The sequence below is a fragment of the Macaca fascicularis genome, chromosome 13, assembly GCF_037993035.2.
Source record: "Macaca fascicularis isolate 582-1 chromosome 13, T2T-MFA8v1.1".
NCBI classification, from domain to species: domain Eukaryota; kingdom Metazoa; phylum Chordata; class Mammalia; order Primates; family Cercopithecidae; genus Macaca; species Macaca fascicularis.
In genome coordinates, this window is record NC_088387.1 from 115,172,682 (window position 1) to 115,193,378 (window position 20,697).

Genomic DNA, 20,697 nt, shown 5'->3' on the forward strand with positions numbered 1-20,697 from the left:
ATTTTCCAAGGAATGGAAGAGAAAGTGGGAGGGGAAACTTCAGATATCAGCTTTCTTGGTGGCCACATCGGGGCCACAGTGCACCAGCCAGGAAATGCAACAGTGACACCTTAGCAATGCCTTTTCACCTTAGCAACTACCCACCAAAGGGGTGAGTAGGCAATCGGGTAAGTGGAGGGGCAGACTCTCCAGCAGCCCTTTTAAAGTACGGACAATGAAAACGTGAGGCAGGATGACTAAGAAGCCGAGCTTTTGGGAGGAACACTGGAACCCGCGGCACTCGCAGACACCCCACATTCTGGATTCCTCACACCACCTCAGATCCCTGCCTGTGCCACTGCAGGTCCCTTCTCCATCGCCCTGGCCCCACAGTGCTCGGCCTCCTCCCGCATCTCCAATGGCTCCTCCTCTGCTCCTTCCTCCCTCAGCCCTGCTGTCCTCGCTCCTCACTTCCCTGTCTCAGTGCCCTCTGAGATTAGGATCCTCTCTCCCTGGCACACACTACCAACTCCAGCCACTCTTTCACTGTGTCCCCCTCAGCTTGGCCAAACGATCACTCAATTCTTGATCTGCACGCGTCAGCTCCCCAGCAGGGCTATCTAGAGAAGCGTGCAGTCACCAGAGTGGCTCCTTCAGTTGCGGCCAGGGCTTCGAGAGGGCTGGGAAAGCTTCCGATGACCGCTCTGCACCTCCACCTCTCTAGAGGGCTTTCTGCTGCCTCCTGGTCTCTGCAGACTTCCAATCCCTCCTCCATGTGGCATGCTCAGATGCTAGCTTTGACTCCCATTTCACAAAGGAAGGTCGGCAATCAGAAGAGAACTGCAGAGCCTCCTCCTCTGAGCACCACCCATGCATGTATCCATCATTTGGTCCATCCCCACTGGCAACTATCCATGTTCCTCCTAAAGCCAGTAACTCCACTTGTCCACAAACCCATCTCTCTCGCCTACTCAGGAAGTGTTTTCAGCAACCCTCCATCCCACATAATCAATATTTCACTCTCTACTCAATCACTCCCATCGGCATCTAAACATGCTGATAACGCTTCCAACTGAAAAACAATTCTCCTGAGCTTATTTACCCCACCAGATACCACCTCAAACTCTGCTCCCTTTTGCAGCAAAGCTCAACTGAGTTGTCTACAATCCCTGTATCCACTACCTCCCCTGCATTCTTCTCTCCAATCTAGCGTGTGTGGCCACAGCCACCGGACCACTGGCCCCGGCACTGACCTGAGCCTCCATTCTCAGTCCTCTCCATGCTCCTGGTTTCCCCGCTTCCTCCCTGGTTGTTCCCTCTTGTTCTCCTTTGCTGGCTTGTCCTCTTCTGCTCCTCATGAAGCTGGAATGCCCCAGGGCCCTGTCCGTACAACTCCTCTCTTCTTTCACTGGGGATCTCATCTGATCTTATTCCTTGAAATAACAACCAGAGGCCAAAGACTCCCATCACATCTCCGGCACAGACCGCCCTCTTAAACGACCAGCTCTGGATAGGATCACCCACTCGGCATCTCCATGTGGGTGGTTTATAATCTTCTCACACTCAGCAAGTTCAAAACTGAACTCTGAATCTCTTTTTTTAATTGAGAAGGAGTCTCGCTTTTGTCACCCAGGCTGGAGTGCAATGACGTGATCTCAGCTCATTGCAACCTCCGTCTCCCAGGTTCAAGAGATTCTCCTGACTCAGCCTCCTGAGTAGCTGGAATTACAGGCATCTGCCACAACTCTCAGCTAATTTTTATATTTTTAGTAGAGACGGGGTTTTGCCATGTTGGCCAGGCTGGTCTCGAACTCCTGACCTCAGGTGATCCACCCATCTCGGCCTCTCAAAGTGCTGGGATTACAAGCGTGAGCCACCGTGCCCAGCCTCTGAATCCCTTTTTGCACCCAAGCCTTCTCTGGCTGCAACCTACTCCATCTCCACTGGTGACAATTCCATCTAGTTACTCAAACTAAAGTCCCTGGAATCATTACAGACTTTCCCCTTTTCCTCATACTCACAAGCACTCTGGAAGGACATGGTAAGGGCTTTCTCTTCAAACTGTATCCAGAATGTGGCCACTTTTCCCTGCTGCTGCTGCTGCTATCTGCAGAGTGTGCCCCACTGTGTCTTGTCTGGATTACTAAAGTAGAATTCTCCAACGACCTCTGAGATGGCCTCCTGGATTTTACTCTTTTCCACCGCCCTCTCCAACATCCTCTGAGATGGTCTCCTGGACTCTACCCTTGTCCTCCACTCTCTCTAATGTCCTCTGAGATGGTCTCCTGGATTTTACCCTTGTCCTCCACCTTCTACAATGTCCTCTGAGATCATCTCCTGAACTCTACCCTTGTCCTCCACCCTCTCCAATATCCCCTGAGATGGTCTCCTGGACTCTAGCCTTGTCATCTGCCTTCTACAATGACCTCTGAGATGGTCTCCTGGACTCTAGCCTTGTCCTCTACCATCTCCAAAGTTCTCTGAGATGGTCTCCTGGACTCCAGTCTTGTCCTCTACCCTCTGCAATGGCCTCTGAGATGGTCTCCTGAACTCTACCCTTGCCTTCCACTCTCTCCAAAGTCCTCTGAGATGGTCTCCTGGACTCTAGCCTTGTCTTCTGCCATCTGCAATATCCTCCAAGATGGTCTCCTGGATTCTACCCTCTCCTTCACCTTCTACAGTTTATTCTCAATGTAGAGGCCAGAGTAAGCTGATTAAAATGAATTAGACCCTGCTTCTCTGCTTAAAACCCTACACTGATTTCCCATCATGAACCCAGAATTCCCCAACAGCCTGCAATGGCAGGCACAGTCAGGTCCCGCTATGTCCCGCTCAGTCCCAGCTCACAGCTCTGTGCTGCGTCCTTCCAGCCACGCTGGGCTGGGTGCTCCTCCAGCTGTCTGTGTGCTACAGCCACCAGTCCTTCTCTCTGCAGTGCTCTTGCCCAGATGCTAAGTGGCTAGTTCCTGCACCTCCTTAAAGTACATATTCAATTTCTCCTTTAGAGACCTCCCTGACCACTCCACTTAAAACTGCAACCTGCCCCGTCCTACTCAACAGGACTAAATAGTCTACTTTTTCTTTTCTCTACAATATCTAGGGCTTGTTGCATAGCATGTAATTTGCTTCTGCTACTGTCAAATGAAAATTATCTGTCTCTTCCTGCCTATCCCAACCCCCATCCTCCACCTGTACTCCCCACAAACACAGAATCTCCATGCGAGCAGGAACTGGTGCTGCCTCACTGTGTTCTGAGTTAGAGCTGTGCCTGGCACACGCGGGAGCCCAATCCACGTGTTCTCTAGTGAATCAGGGAGATCTAAAACAGGAGTCTCAAAAGATTGTTATAAGTAGCAAATGAACAAACCTGGAAATCTTTCCAAAGTATAAATAACTACAATGGCATAAAATAATGTGTTGAACACTCTCTTAAAATTCATTCCAGGGAAGCCTACTAGAAAACTGCCTATACAGTGTGGCTTAAGAGGTATAGAAAAATCCACCCAGGCAGGCCTACCATCTTAGATTCCAGCAATGGCCTGAGATTCCTCTAAGAAGAGATCAATGAAGGTTGGCAAGCCTTCATTTTCCAAATTCAAAGTTACCTCTGAGAAGTCCAGAGGGGAGGAGAGGAAACGTCTTCCGGCCAGGTCCTGATGTCCTACTGTGCTTATGCACACTCAGACAGCTCTGCCCTCAGGTCAGGCGCCCATAGGGAGAAGCGGGAGAAGGTCTCCGGCACCAGGGCTCCCTGCAGAACTGGGGGATGCTGGGGGCATGTCAGAGTCAGCAGAGTGCTAGATGCCTAGGAAACAAGAGAAGAACACAGGCAGTTAGAGCAGCAGGGAGGAGAAGAGCAGGGTACAAAGCCTTTCTTCAAGCCCAGAGGAAAGGCTACTGACATTAGAAATCTTATCCAGTCAGACAGTTGTGAAGCATAATAGAACACCGGAGAAAAAACTGAGGTTTACTATGTTAAAAAAAATCCACCAAGAAGTTAATGAATAAATCCATCAACACAGACAATTCTGAGATAACAAACTGTCCCCTCGATCTTCATTCTGTCCCCTCCTTTTCAATCACAGCCATTCAGCTTTGCCCAGTGAGTCTCCTATAGAGAGAGGTGCAAATCCACAAAAAAGCTTGCTTTTCAGGGCAACCATGAAAAAAAAAACTCAAAAGAATATAATAAAATAAAAATAGAATTAAAAGAGGATAAAATAAACTAATGAAAAAGAAGGCAAAATGGAAGAACAGAAGAACACAAATGACATTAAGATCCATGGAAAACAAATAGTACAATGGCAGACATAAATTCAATGTTATCAGTAATTACACTAAATGGTTTAAACACTCCATTCAAATGGCAGGAATTGTTTGAATGAGTAACACTATATGTTATTACAAGAAACATAATTTAGAATAGCACCAGAAAGAATACTTAGAAACAAATTTAACAAAAGATGTGTAAGATCTGTCTATTAATAACTACCAAAACATCATTAAAAGAAATTAAGCCCTAAAAAAGTAGATATCCCATGCTCATGGATGGAAGACAATATTGCTAAGATAGCAACACTTTCCAAACTAATATATTAACAGATTGATTAAAAACCACAGAATGGTGTACTTTAAAATGATGACTTTTATGCTGTTCGAATTCTATTTTAATAAAACTACTATTTAAGAAGAAAGACGCCTGGCGTGGTGGCTCACACCTGTAATCCCAGCACTTTGGGAGGCCGAGGCAGGTGGATCACGAGGTAAGAAGTTTGAGACCAGTCTGGCCAACATGGTGAAACCCTATTTCTACCAAAAACACAAAAATTAGCTGGGCATGGTGGCAGGCACTTGTAATCCCAGCTACATGGGAGGCTGAGGCAGGAGAATCGCTTGAACCCAGGAGGCAGAGGTCACAGTGAGTCAAGATTGCGCTATTGCACTCCAGCCTGGGCAACAAGAGTGAAACTCTATCAAAAAAAAAAAAAGAAAAGAAAGGGCAGGGGAGGGGAGGGGAGGGGGCAGGAGAGAGGAGAGGGGAGGGGGGAGGAGGGAGGAGAGGGGAGGGGGAGGAGAAAGTAAGGGGGAGGGAGAGGGGAGGAGAGGGGAGGGAGAGGGGAGGAGAGGGGAGGGGAGGGGGAAAGGAGAAGGAGGGGAGGGAGAGGGGAGGGAGAGGGGAGGGAAGGGGAGGGGGAGGGGGAGGGGAAGAGAGGGGAGGGGGAAGGGGAGGAGAAGAGAGGAGAGGAGAGGAGAGGAGAGGAGAGGAGAGGAGAGGAGAGGAGAGGAGAGGAGAGGAGAGAGGAGAGAGGAGAGGAGAGGAGAGGAAAGAAACATGCCAAGTGGAAAAAAATGTAAAAGACGAAGGCAAGATTACTTCAGGTTTTCCCAAATGTTCTCTTTCTCAGTATAGCTTTTGTTCATCAAGACTGCAACACTATATGTAAACTCTGCTTAACTTTAGGCATTTCTGTTCGGGAAGCAAAGAACAAATTCCACTGCATCTTTCTCTCTCCCCCTCTGCCTCTGCAGGGCCATCCTAGTTTTCTCAAAGCAGAGAATCAGAGGAGCGGTGTTTCCATCTGACCAGAAGACACAGCCTGGTGGACAGGCCCACATATCTTTTTGGTAGATATTCCCTTGTTACTGCTCCTTTACTAAAATAGCAAGCATTGCCCACATGCAGTCTGAGGATGCTAATTTTTTGCAGCACTCAGGACGAGGCTGCTCAAGCTAAAGTCTTTAATGCTAATATCTCCGCCAGCTGAGAGCCCTGACCCAGCCTCCGAACGTCACCGGCGGTGCACAGAGCAAGCCTCTCACCTCCAGAAAGCTGTTCCTCCTCAGTCCTGAGCAGCATCTAGATACCCATTCCAGAAAACGGTATCCACTTTGTTGCAAATCTATTCTCTGCCTTTACTTGGCAATAAATTCTGAGCCTTCAAATAAAAGACAATATAATGTCTTTTACTACAGCTTCTGCCATTTTTCCCAGGTAAGAGAGCTTATAAACAGAATTATAACCTCCAGCAGGAAGAAACGCTCTCTGCTCAGCTGGTGCACTGGCAAATGAAGCCTTTCCCAGCTGCGTTATAAAAAGATTTATAAAGAGAGCCTGGCCACAGAGCTCTCTGCCCAGAGGGGTGTGCTGGGAGCCCAGTGTGGCTCCTGGGCTGTTGGCAGGTTGCAAAGTCTCCTGCCCCCAACTGGACAGTGGCCCACGGTCACATAGCTAACTGGCATCCGCATTTTCTCAGCACCAGCAAACAGGCGCTAATGAAGTGCCATGCATTTCACTTGCTTGTTTGTCATCCATATTTTTAACTTACAGCCTCCAGCCAAGCTGCATGTGTGCCCAGGTATCAACAATTGTTCTTCATACTACTCTGGCTACAAAGCCACACGGGTATTGAGTGGTCAGTTCCTCAATACTCAAGAAGCCCCCACATTTTTAGTACCTGGTTTTACAGAACACCAGGAATGCATGTATTGGGTTTTAGCAGAAACATCTGTAGTAAATGTTCATGCACTCCTCAGCCTTTTCTTGCACCTCGACCATGTGCTGAGACAGCAGGTAGGCGTGATATCAAGGTGAATAAGATGTGGTTTCTGCTCTCAAGGAGCTCAGACTATGCAGGAATCTGTAAGAACGCACCTGGCCCTCGGTGACACACACACACACACACACACACACACACACTACCATGTGTCATTGAAAAAACTCTGATATACTGAAGGACAGGATGAGGCTTCTCATTTCCTAACAGTGTGCTTCTCCGGTGATTTCAATACAATTAATTAATTTACACCTTTCTGGGAACACAGATGCTACTTCAAATTATGAACAAAAGACTCAATGGTTCAGAATAACCTGAGAAAGTCAACCTGATGCAAAAAAAACATATATTAAAGAAATTATTTTATTCATTTATTTCTTTCACCAAGTGTGTGTAATATCAATATAGAAAAGGATCCCGTTGGTGATTTTTAAAGATTATATAAGATGACTCCTTATTAAATAAAGGCACCAAAATAGCAGCAGCTGAAATCACTACAATAAAAAGGCTTATGAGAAAAAAAAGTCAGTGACAACCACTCAAAACCTTTAGAATTTTGCAGTCTGAGTATTTCTCTATATGCACACACACATGCATCTAAAGACGCATGTATGTGTATACATGTGTATATATGCATCTATGTATGTGTGTGTGGGGGGGGTGTGTACACACATGCCATCAGCTAGTGATAAGAGCTACAATAAAACACAACCAGGTAAAGAAAGGATATGCTATTTTCTTAGTCTTTAAGGCCTCTCTGAAGACGTGATATCTCAAGTGAGTCCTGGATGAAATGAGGAAGCAGGGCATGCGAATGTACAGAGGAAGAACATGCTCCACAAACATGCTCACTGCTCCTCACAAGCACTGAGAGTGAAGCGCTCCCCGCCTTCACTGTTCCCGTAGGCCGAGCCGCCCCAGATCCTAAGGGAACTGTTCCCTTAGGTGGCTTGGCCTAAAGGAATAGTGAAAGCAGTGAGAAGCAGACACCCGACAGATTCTGAAGGTACCTCCCAAAGATTTGATGGGAGAAAGGAAGGGTGGCAGGGAAGGAGGGAGGGAAAGAAAGAAGTCAAAGACGCTTCCAGACTTTTGTCCTGAACGGTCGTGTGAGCAGCCCTGTCCATGACAGGGGTGTCCCTCAGAAGCCCTAGGGTAGGTGTGCAGATTGCTGTGCCCACGACAAGCACGGGCTCTTGGGGGTGGTCTGGTGACACAAAGTGAGAGGCCATCCTATCTACATGCTGTTAACATTAACACTGGGGGATAAATGAGCTCACCTGGGCAGGGATATAGAAGGGAAAGACAGCAAAAGAGGCCTGAGGATGGAGCCATGGGGCCCTCGGATGTCCAAACAAAGAGACACGGTTCAGGAATGAAGAGTGACCAGTGAGGGAGGAGGAACAGGGAGCTGCAAAGGGAGCTGCAGGGAGAGCTGCACGGAGAGGGTGGCGACCTCAGAACAGGATGCTGGATGTCCAGATTTTAGAAGAACAGGGTGTTACTGAAGGAATGGGCAGTTCATGTAAGACAAAGAGGATGACCAAAAGGAGGCCAAAGAAGAAAGTGAGGGATCCAGTTTTGAAATGGCCTGCTATGCAGATGTTGAAATGGCTAAAGTAGTAACAGGAAGGAAGATGAAGACGGTGAATTCGTTGCTAAACTCATCTATGAATACGGAGGAGGACAAAAGGAGGGGGCATATGTAGAAGGTTCAAAGAAGAAGGAAGAGGGACAGTAAAGCCTGATGGCACATGTCTCAAGGGAGCAGGGGAAGTTTTAGGGAGGAAGAAGGCACAATGGCCTGGAAGCGGCAATGAGAAGCACAGACAGCGCCCACTCCACCCTGACCATGTGGTTTTTTTCTTTTTCTTGAGTGATGACCATGTGACAGTCACTGAACTTGGCTGTGATATGCACAATATTGGCAAAAGTACAGCTACTGCAAAAGAGCTGCATCTTACAGAAGAGGAAACAGGTTAAAATATCTGCCCAGGTCAGATAGCTGTGAGTGGCAACCCACGTCCAGATGCAGAGCTCTGCTGTTACCCAGGACCCCACAAAGTCTTCTATGCAGATATCTTTAAATACTTCTAAGTAGTGTCTCAGAACAATAGAAGAAAGATGGGTTATTCACTAAGCAGTTTTCAGACAAATAGCTATAGGTGGGGAAAAAATAGGCTGGGAAAAAAAGATTAGGCTGGTTTCCTAACAATGCTAGAAGTAAAACTACAATTTTACCTGAGGAAAAAAATAACTAAAATATGTATAACCCAGCAGGGAGAAAGGCCTTTAAAGCAAACCTCAAAAATAAGGAAGTGGTAAAGTTCTAACTACATAAAAATTATATTTCTATTTGGAAAAAAATAACATAAGACAAGTAAAAAGTAAATAACAAAACTGGGAATAATTACTCTCATTACATGTAATGAAGAATTAATACTTTTAATTTATACAGAAAAATATCAATAGAAAACACTGCAATAGAAAAGCAGGTAAAGAATGTGAACAGGTTCACAGAAAGAGAAATACTAGTAGCTGATAAACATTTGAAAAGCTGTTTTCAGCTCCCACTGAAACTTACTCCTAATTAAAGACGTGAAGTAAAAAGATACCATATTTCACTTGTCAGATCAGCAATGATGAAAAACCTCGATACTGTTGAATAAAAACCCAACACTGTGGAATGTGGAGAAAGAGGAACTCTCTTCATTTTTTAGCAGTACAACAATAGATGTCATTTTGGAAAACGACTTAGGAACAGATGAAAATATAAAACACACATAACTCTGACCCACATGTGCTGTCCTAAGTATTTACTCTAGAGATCTAGAGATACATTGGCAAAAAAAAAAAAAAAAATCATGTGTATGTTAAAACAAAATGAAACAAAAACCAAAAAACCCTGGAAGCAATCTTCACAACAGCAAAAACAGAAAATCTACTTACATACACAACTTATTTTACATCAACAGAAGAAAAGCTGAATAAATAATGCAGCTATATGAGTGAAGAATAAGTTGAACCTTAGTTAATATTTCATGTTTTGGCACGAAAAGATGTCTAAGATATATCAGCAAATAAAAAGTCACAGTACAAAAATATTTAGACACCATGATCCCATTTGTGAACACACATTTAAGTTCTATACTCACAATACAATTTTTCTAGAAGAATTAAAATTTGAAAAAAAAACCTGTGGATAATTGCTTTAGAATAAAGGGAATTTTATTCTCCATTTTTTTTCCTTTCAAAGTTGTTTTTTACTCTCTGCATTCATAACTTTAAATTTTTAGAGGCTTTCGATACAGTACCCATGAGACACTATACACTGAGAGAAAACAACTATTTTTATTTTGCCTCACCAAGGATTGTATCTCATAAGTATAACATGTTGCAAGCTCTAAATTAAAAATCCCACAAAAAGACAGCGTTTCTTGGCATTGCAGCCTCACTGAAGCAAATCCTTAGAGTAGGGTCTGCTCTGAAATCCACACAGAAATCCAAGTCAGTGGAGGCTCTTCCTTCTCCATATCCTTTCTCCCTCTTCTCCATAATGAAGGAACATTTAGACTCCGTGCCCACCAGTTATCACAGCAAAATACTGCTCAAGACAGACCCTCCCACTTACCTACAATTCCTCACACACATGTACACAAAGGGGTTCCAAAGGAATCCCTCCAGTCTTTCAATTTCCAAGTCTAGGATTGTTTTCTTAGCCGTTGCTGAACTGGCAAGTTAATATTTCAAAAAGCAGTATAGCTCTGTGCAGTTAAGCTTATGCAGCCACTATAAGTGGAGGTTTTTACATGTGTGGTTTGTTTGACTTTACTATGAATAGAGGTCTTGTCCCGCTTCGATAAAGCACCTCTCTGTTTGCATGCATCGTATACTAATAGTCTGTACACTGGGAAACACAGGGATCCCTTTAGAGTTGCCCTGCAGTGAGTTATTTTGCACTTGTCTTCTCTGGGGTAAAATAAAATACACTCTTCAGCAGTGGAGACATTTGTCAAATTATAGCTATGGAACAAACTCGTTGGTTCATTGGTTATCAATTAACTGAGTATTGTTTAAAATTCTCTTATTGTGATAAAAGGCATTTGGCTAATTCTGCCACCATTCCTCATTCTAAGATATCACTCATAAAAATGAAGCTGAGTCTTAGGCTTAAACTGCTCACAAAGAACCAATTGATTTACCCGACCGGATACCAAATTAGGCACAAAATGAGAAGCTTGTTATAGTAGAGGCATTACCACAGGAAAAAATAGTTTATTTAGAATGGTGAGATAAAACACATACCAATTTTAAAGAACTTAGAAAGCAATTCCTTTGGCTATGTAACTTTGTAAAGGAATAAGGTAACCTAATATACTAAGGGAAAAAAAAATCTCCGAATAGCAATACACAGTATTTTCTATTTTAAAAATATGTATAATTGTGAGTGGTCTACATATACCAGTTAAAAGGTACAGATATTCAGGGTGGCTAAAATAGCAAGCGTCAACTACCTGTTGTGTTGTCCACAGGAAACCCACTTCGAACAGGAAGATTCATGTTAAAAGTAAAGGGATGGAAAAAGATATACCATGCTAACACTAATCAAAAGAAAACTGGACTGGCTATGTTAATTTCAGATAAAGCAGAATTCAAAGCAAGAAAAAAATCATCACAACAAAGAGGGCCATCACAAAATAATAAAGGATCAATTTTCCAAGACATAACAATGCTAAACACGTAATACCTTACAACAGAGCATCAAAATACATATGGCAAAACTGACAGAACTGCAGGGAGAAACAGACAAATCCACCACTAAAAGCTGTAGACTTTAACACCCCTTTATCAGAAATGGGCAAATTCAGCAGGCAGAAAATCAATAAGAACACAGTTGAACTGAAGAGCACTAACAATCAACTTGATCTACTTGTTAAAGAATATTCCATCCAGCAACAGTAGAATACACATTCCTTTAGTTCAAAGGGAAGAGTCCAGGCCACAAACCACACCTTCAATGTAAAAATAAAGAAAAAAACAAAAATCATACAAAGTATGCCCTCATTTTACAATGGAATTAAACTAGAAATTAGTAAGAGAAAGAGAGATGGAAAAATCTCTAAATATCTGGAGATTAAACAGCACACTTCTAGATAACACAAGAGCCACTGGCATTTTCACCATAACTTTAAAACCAAACCACCACCAAAACGGAAAATTGAGAAAAAATGGAAATACGGCATTATTTCATCTAGGCTATCTTTACCTGAAACCTAGGGAAAAAACTACATGGGTCAAATACTTCCATTTTTGTGGACCAGAGGGCAGTCTTTTATTAAGCCAATTAAGCTCTCCACCGTGGATTCTGAATACTGTCAGCAGGCCTGTCCCTCCCCATTCCCAAAACCCAGCTTCCCACCTATGGAATTCCAAGGGTAATTTGTGGATCTGCATTTTGGATAGGACTTCAAGGTTTTCCTTTGAAGTTTCATGGGCATGATTTCTTTAATCCTCAGAAGATTCCCACAAAATAAGTAACCCTGGTACTATTCTCATTTTAGAGATGAATAAAACAGGAACATTTACAGAGAGGTCACAGGTCTTTTCACAAATCCAGTGGGGCCTGAAGTCTTGAGCAGGATCCTGTCCCTGTCCCCACAGTCTTGCCTTCTCTGCTCAAACACTGACCACAACCGCTGCACTAGGAGATGCTTCTGGACTCTGCCGGGCGCGCTGTCCCAGTGCTGACACGAACAATACTCTCAGCCAGACCTGCAGGTGTACAGTATCAGGTCAGCCTGGGAGGGCAGCCCTTTAGGAGCAATGTGCGTGCCTGCATAGTTTTGTCCAGTTTATTAATAATAGGAGGGTTTCTTCCTTGTTTCACTTCAACTCCACGGCAGCAAAATGTCCACTTATAATATAACGTGGATGTATTGGTTGAAATATATATAGTTAGCCAGGGGCAGTGGCTCAAGCCTGTAATCCGAGAACTTTGGGAGGCTGAGGTGGGAGGACTGCTTGAGCTCAAGAATTCGAGACCAGCCTGGGCAACCTGGCAAATCCCCACCTCTACAAAAAAATATAAAAACGTGCTGGGTGTGGTGGCACACACCTGTGCTCCCAGCTATTCAGGAGGCTGAGGTGGGAGGATTGCTTGAGTCCCAGAGATCAAAGCTGTAGTGAGCCGAGATTTTACCACTGCACTCCAGCCGAAGTGACAGAGTAAGATCCTGTCTCAAAAAAAAAAAATTATACGTATATATACACAGGTATGTGTGTGTGTGTGTGTCTACAGACACATACACATAGAGATGTGTGTGTGTGTGTCTATAGACACATACACATAGATATATGTGTGTGTGTGTGGTGGGCATGTGTCTGTATACATGTATTTTTGGTATATGAAGTAATAAAATTTGTGTGGACTGAGCGAGTGACTGAATTTACAACTAATTTTTTACAAAACTAAAATAATTTACTTCACTAAAAATGAAATATAACCATAATTGAAAAATAAAAAATAGAAAAAATGTCACAGTCCTTAAGAGTTCTGATTCCTCTCTCTCCTCAGCACATTTTTCAAGTTTGTACATCAAACTGTACTATTCTGCCTCACCATTGCTTTCACTTAATAATATAAACATTTCTCATGCCCACTATCTCCAAAAATCTTATCTAATTAGAGCATGATATTTACTTAACTATATTTAGATGTTTTCCATTTGGGGCTATTATTCTTTAAAAAACATGAAGAAATACATTTGCGCATCAAGCATTTCTTTTTCTCCACATTTAGTATTTCTTGGAGCTGGATTCCCCAAAGTGCAACCGTGCAAAGTAATCACACCATTGCAAATAAAAATACTGTGTCCTTCCTTAAGCCATCCTTTCACCAGTTTAGGTCTAGAAATTCATTCTTTCTGCCGAGCCAACATGATTTATATTTGTTTCCTTCCTACACCAGGGCCCACTTCATCATATTAGGAAATGCACTTTAGCTACTTTCTCTTAGAAATTTTTTTTTTTAAATAACAGTTCCATGCTAACAAGAAAAACTTTATCCTATCTCCAAAGCTATTTATTATCACATAATGGTAGTCATAGAATTTTTTTTTTTTTAAAAATAACAGTTCCATGCTTAACAAGAAAAACTTTATCCTATCTCCAAAGCTATTTATTATCACATAATGGTAGTTATAGAATTTAAAAAAAAAAAATAACAGTTCCTTGCTTAACAAGAAAAACTTTATTCTATCTCCAAAGCTATTTATTATCACATAATGGTAGTCATATTTTAAATAAATTGATTTCTACATAAACAGTAGGTGTGGATAACATATAAGTCAATACCAGGAAATATTCAAATATAATTCAAAGTCTTCCAAACTACAATTGTATAAGCTTCACAATAATTATTTTTATTAGCACCTCAGCTAAGGGTTTTTGCCATTTGAGGTCAGTTTATAGACATGCGTGGTTTCGAAAACCACCACATTGTGGTGTTTCAGTAAAAAGAAAACACAGACCTTCAGGCAGGATCCCAATGTTCCTTATTTAAAATAAATATATATATAGAGAGAGAGAGAGAGAGAGTTCAGTGAAAAGTTCCCAAGTGAAGTTCAGCATACCACGTCCTGCGCTGGAAATTCAAAATGAGTAACACCCACGGCTTAGTTCCAGGAGCCCAGCTCACTGTACATTCACCCTATGGAAGCGCAACAAATAAATGTCAAACTCAGTCTCAATTCCACTGTCAAGGAGAGTTGGGTAGAGATAAAATATGGTGGCAAGGGCGGTATTTAACTCAGGGGCACGTGACTTCCACAGGTCTCATCTCTCTTTATGCCAAAAACTGAAAAGTACCCTCACATCAGGTTAAATACAATTTCTATGTAACTATGCATGGAGTTTCAATCAAGTCAATAACAGTTAAATTTTGTTGACATGTTATACGTGGTAACACCAATTCTGGTGTTTTTTTTTTTTTAATACTCTAGAGCTAATACTTGTTTCCAATTTTTTAAAATATTTCATTTGGCAAAGCTCATAGGCCCTCGGCACCAAGTCTGCTGTGTCTAGGGAGCAAATGGATGCTGACTTCATTCCATGTCACCCCCAAAATGCCAGAGCTGATCAGGGAACTGAAGAGGCCTGAAGGGGGCACGCAGAATCCCCAGAAGTGGCAGGAAGAGGATGGGCCAGTTTCTGACCATCACCGAAGGCAGGGTGCCACAGCAGGAGACACTGGGGATGCAGGAAAAAGGAGGTGAGGAGGAAGTTCACAGGGAAGCCCTTGACCACAGAGGGTGTCAGGTGATAGGAGGCCTTGGAGCCAACCATGGAGAAAAGGTCAGCAAAAGCCACAGGTTTCAAAGATGTGGAAAAAAATCTGGGGCAACTCTGAAGACAAGGGCTCAAATGAGGAATGTGCAGTCGCCAGAAAGGAAGGGAGGAGCACGGAGGCCAGGGCATGCAGAAGGCCAGTGAAGGAGAGCAGTGCCTGGGCTAGGACTGGTGGCTTGGGGCGTGTCTGGTATTCTAGACGTGCGTACTTGGTCTGTGGTGCAGATGTAGGATGTGCAGAGAAGAGACAGCTATGGGAGAGGTTTCTCTCAACCAGTCTTCACTGGGAATCAAACATATGTGCAAGATCCATTGGGTGCCGTCTGCCCTGACAGCTGAAGGCCAGGAGAATGCCACAGGCAAACACACAGGCAGGTGGTGGACCCAGAGGAGAAATGAAGGGGGCCTGCGGCAATGAACTTGATGCAAAGATGATGGACATCAGGGTAGATTCTGACAGTAGAGTGTTTTAAGGAAAAATATTAAATTCATCGAACCCAAACCCTCCATTTTACACATTTTTTTAAAAGACCCAAACATGTTGGAATCTGAATTGAGACTGAACAGAGTTGAGCTGGTTGAAGAGCTGAGTCTGAATAATACAGGCTATAGAGACGGACATGCCCCAATTGGACAAGTGGGACAAGAGTCTGAACCATCCACAACTAACCTCAAGGCATGTACGACGTGCCTAGTGACAGTGAAATGGCACAAACCAGGCCCCCAGATGCAGGCAAGGGACCCTGTCCATGCTGGGATCACAGAATCCAGGGCAGGTAAGCACTCTAGAAGAGCTGGTCCAAAGGCTGGTAACCTGGAAAGAAGCACAGTTCTCCAAGGCCTCCAGATCAGAAATTCAGTCTGATGTAAGCCACACACATCATTGTAAATTTCCTGATAGCCACATTTTATTAAAAAGCATGGGAAATTAGTTTTAGTAATATATTTTATTTAACCCAATATAGCCCAAATATAATCATCTCAACATATAATCCATATAACAATTATGACTGGGTACTTTACATTCTGTTTTTCACACCCCAAACCCACTGACAGCACAGCTCAACTGGAACTGGCCAGAGTTTACGCGCTCCGGGGCCCCACAGGGCCAGTGGCTACCACAGAGGACAGCCTGGCTCCAGGTCCTCGCTTCCCCTCCGCCTGTCTGCATTCTGTTTTCCCTGCTGCACAAGGAACAAGTCCTGCCTGCCTCCGGAAAGCAGCCCTTATCTGCCAGGCTAGCAGGACACAGCTCAAGGCCCTGATCAGTCGCCCAGGCAGGCACAGTCATGCTGGTCCTCCCGAGGAAAGGCTGGATCCACTGCACATGGCCAGGGACAGAAAAAATAACAAGGTCACTGTCAAGGAAGCAGAGCTGTAGGCCAAAGGGAGAGAGTCCCAGGAGTGATTAAAGTATTAACAGATAAGAAATGCTTCCCTCGGCCAATCAGCAGGCAGAAATTGTGCATTCCTTTCAGGAGGAGCTGCAACACGTCCTTCTGAGTCTTACTCAGGTTTTCACAGTTGACAGCACAGTACCTGGCCTAGAACGAAGGCTACACAAATATTTATTCAGCATGTGAAAAACCCTGCACCTAAAATCCTGTGCTATTTCACAAACAGAAGTGAAGAGCAGGCAACCTGACGGGACCAATAGGGCTTCCTACGTGTTCTGTTTGTTTTTACTAAAGTGAAACCGGACTCAATAAAATTCCTCAAGTTTAAGAGACGAATCCCTGCCATGTGGACTCCAGAACGGTAAACTCTCCCTTGTTTCAGAAAGGGCACCCCCAACTCCGCCCCATCCCTTCCTCTCTGCAAGTCCTCACCTTCACTATAGAGTCCTCAATGTGTCGTTGAATCCCTGGTACCAAGTAGTTTTTGCCAAATGATGGATAAAAGAACAAAAGTAAATAAAGAACAACAACAATAGAAATAAAGAGTAAGATATTCATGAATATTATAGTGAATGGGTGTGGTTGTTTCTGGACTCAAAAGTCTTTGAAGGGAAAAGATGCAAATTCAGCTCAACAAATATTTATTGAGCGCCTCCTATGAGACGACTGTGTGTCGGGTGCTAGAGGGGTACAAAGATGACCAGGACAGGACCGGGATTCCCGGCCCACAATGCACCCACACCGAACCTACTGATGGAACGCACAGGTGTGCGTAGCACCACACCTGCAGCCTTGAAGCTGCATGCACATGGCTCTGGGCCTAATCCATATGGGCTCCTGCTTTGCCAGGAAGAGCAGGTAGGAGAGGGAAAGGCAGTTATCAAGGCCTAGCACGGCCAACCCCTGCATGGGGCAGTTCTCTCGCATGTGTTATCCTGTCCATTCCTCCAGGACCTTCTCCCAGGCAGACCCTCATTTTCTCACCTTCTCGTTCTCCAGGAGCCAGTCACATAGCCCAGCTCTGGCACTGGGCCCTGAATAGAGTCAGCCACCAAACTTTTGGAAAAGCTTGTCGCTTCCTGACAAAAATGGACAGATGCAGCTGACACCAAATCCCCCACCTCTCTCACTGCCTGAAACACAGATGTGCCACAGCGGTGGCCAGCCCTTTTGCATCATGGAGCAAAGGAAAACATGCTGAGGATGGCAGAGCAGAAAGAAGAGAGAACCTGGGCTCTCAGTAACATCCCAAGCCACTGCACCAGCGCCTGGAAGCAAGCACCTACCTTCAGTGCCTTGCTATCAAGGAAACAGAAAGCTGTTTAAGTCCTTGTTAATAAGTGCTATGCTGCCGGCCAAACATATGCTAACATATCCAAACACAAACACACACCACACCTGATACTGGTACCTATATATGTGTTGTGTGTATCGATGCATGTGTATGTGTGTGCTTATGTGTGTGTGTGCGCACACATGTGTGTGTGTTGAATCATGTCTCCCACAAAGGATATATTGAACTCCTAACCCCTGATGCTTATGAATGTGACCTTATTAGGGTGTTTGCAGATGCAATCAAGCGAAGATGAGATCAACAGGGTTGGCCCTAATCCAACATGACTGATGTCCTTGTGAGAAGAGACGCGCTCCCAGCGCAGGGACAGAGAGAGAAGACAGCCACGTGAAGATGCAGGCAGATATTAGAGAGAATCATCTACCTGTATTCTGGGCCTTGAACCTGCCCTTTACCTGCGGCTTGCCCACATCAGATCCTGAGGTTCCTGCCTGCTTCTGTCCTTGGATAAATGGGAAATCTTACTCTCATATCTGGCCATTTTTACCCCTACACATGATAATGAGGGAAGTAAAGAGAGCAACTGGGGAGGGAGGAGGAGGACAGAAGCTGAAACACAGCTGGTTTCTTAGGGTCTCACGATGGATTGAAGAGATTTCTTTTTTCTTTTTCCTAATACACCTGGCCCTATCCACCACTCTGCCGGCCACCAACGACCAGACTGGCTCAGTTTTCAGGGCCTTGGCTACTGCTTCATTGAGACAAAAAGAAGAAAGACCTGCGACCTGTGAGATCTGTGGCACAGAGCCAGCCCCATCCCGTCCACACTAGGGATTACAATCCTCCTACTTCTGCCAAGTGATTAGAAGGAAATGCGCGTGTTTTAGTCAAGAGAGTTCAGATCTACGGTGCCAACTCAGAAAGTCTCCTGGAAGCATTTTGGATGCCACTGCCCTAGACTACATCGCTCCAGTGCATACGCTACCAAGATTCGCCGCGTGGCAATCGGGGTCGCCAGAAAACTCACAGAAGGACCCGGGTGCTTCCTGACATTCTCCATCCGTCAAAGAGCCAGCCCCAAGGTCTCTACAAGCCCGCACCCTTCCCAAAGCAAAGGCTCCCTCAGAGCACACAGCCTGCGTTATGCCTGTGAGTGCACAACTGGCACCCTAGACCAAGGGCACGTAAGTTACTCAGAAAACGGATTCCTCAGAGACAGAGAACACAGTGAACACGAAGGACGGCTCCTCACACACTTCACAGCACACTTAGCAGCTGCAGCTCTTCAACTCCGATACAGGAAGAACCACAGGAATCTCCGGCCCTGGGGCCTTACCTGGCAAGCTGTTCCAAGGCACTGGCGAAAGCTTCCCAGTGTTTCATGAGTCCCACGCTCGGAGGAGAGACAGAGGCCCCTCCTCTGCTGCTCCTGAGGGTTCATCCAACAACGCTGTCTCCTCAGTATCCTCCAGAACAAACCCTGCCTGGCCTGGGTCTTTGCCCCGCTCTCTGACAGCTCAGAGCACCCCCTTCTCTACTCTTCCCAGCTCTCCAAAGCCCACCTATGCTGACTCCCGTTTCCACAATCGCTTCCTCACCAGACGCCCAGGACATGCGCTCGGATGGGCACATTCTGGCGCTTGGTCCTAACCATTCTGCATTATGCGTCTCCCTTTGCTGGATGAGGTACATCACGGGCAAAGGCCACGTCACATGCCTCCTGTGCATCACAGAGTGCCTCGGGCCCCAGGGCCCCCCAGCAACATAACCATGGAAGCCTCGCCAGCTATTACACTGGATCTCACTCACATGGTGTCTACACAACCACGGTACCAAGATTCTCTCTCTGCATTCCGGGCCACTGGGCTACATTCTACCACCCTCACTCTTAAACCCAAGCAAAGATTCCCACCCGACTTCTCACAGTCTTGCAGTGTGTTGTTCTGTGACCTGACCTAAAGAGAGCATGTGATTTGCTCGGATCATGGTGGAGTACAGAATTTAAACTCGAATTCCATGTTTTCATTCATAATCTGTTCCAGGCTTCCCTCTTAAACCAGGTTTCTCTATCTTGTAGTCAATCACTTAACAAAAATCCATTCAGAAAGAGCACTATAGGCACTGAGAGAATGTAAAAGTGAGTAAGTTCCTACCTGTGCAGAGATTATAATTTAGGAGAGGAAATAAGATGGTTACATAAATCACTAAAATTAGATTAGAGAGTTTTAAATGCAACTACAGGTTCTGGAAAAAAAAAAAAAAAAAAGTTGCTATGGAAGCACCTGGTGGGGAAAACATTTGTGCCTGGGAAGAGAAAAGAGAGAATGCAGGCACCTGGGCATGCAGGACCTGGTTTGGACCCTGGGGCTTTAACTCCACTCCCCTCCTGCTCCCTGTGGCTCCATCTTCTCATCTGCGCAATGCCAGTGTCAGAGGAGAGCATCTCCACAGCCACCCATGTGGGTAATTTTACAGCTGGAAGGAAAGGCAGCATTTGTGATGAGCCTTCAAGAATCATTAGGAAGCTGGCACATGTATGGTGGGAGAGCGTCCCAGGCACATGTCAGCAGCTGCCGAGATCAGCCCTGGAAAGACAGGCTGGAGCCAAGGCAGGAAGAGGCTTGAACACTCAACTGCGGGCTCACAGGTAACTTGGGCAATGAGGGTTGCTGGAGGTGTCTGAATAGAGAAGTGTTAACAGACACCGACAGGCTTAGCACGCAACCTGCCCAAGAAAGTTAAAAAAGGCGTGCGGTGATTCCAGCTACAGTGCATTTCCATTTCAGTGAATGTTTGAACTTGAGGAGAAAGTCCCCTCATGCAGACATCTGAGTATTTCTGTGAAGGGGAACACTCCCTACACCCAGGAGCCAAATGGGGACATGGGGAAGTGCTGCTGCCTCCCTGTCAGGCCTCCTTTTGTTCAGAGGATAGGGATAGGCCTCACTGAAGAGGCTGTAGCAGGGGTCAAACAGGTGGTGCAGACATCGGAGAGTTCACTCTCGAATGCTGGAAACTTGCAGAAGTGGGTGCAGACCAGTCAATCATGGAGGGTGCACAGAGGGGACTCCTGCAACCCACCAGATCACCAGCCAGGTGGCACACCCTGGAGTCTGAGACACACTAT

General features: G+C 45.0%; 1 protein-coding gene across 12 annotated transcripts in view; it reads right to left on the reverse strand.

The window, feature by feature from the left end:
- The window catches only part of RNF144A (ring finger protein 144A), a 424,395-nt gene that overhangs the window by 398,500 nt on the left and 5,198 nt on the right, over positions 1–20,697 (reverse strand). For 5 of the 12 annotated variants that reach the window (XM_074012424.1, XM_074012421.1, XM_074012422.1 and 2 more), the window contains exon 2: positions 3,585–3,784. The exons of 1 other annotated variant lie outside the window; for it this stretch is intronic. Coding sequence is in view for 3 of the 11 variants with exons in the window: in XM_065527464.2 (XP_065383536.1) it covers positions 1,233–1,260 (28 nt within the window). In the remaining 8 variants the exon portion in view is untranslated. Of the gene's footprint in view, positions 1–1,232; positions 1,413–3,584; positions 3,785–5,799; positions 6,044–10,164; positions 10,302–20,697 lie in introns of those variants that run through there. 6 more of the 12 variants (XM_065527464.2, XM_045369849.3, XM_045369844.3 and 3 more) reach the window with 3 other exon arrangements.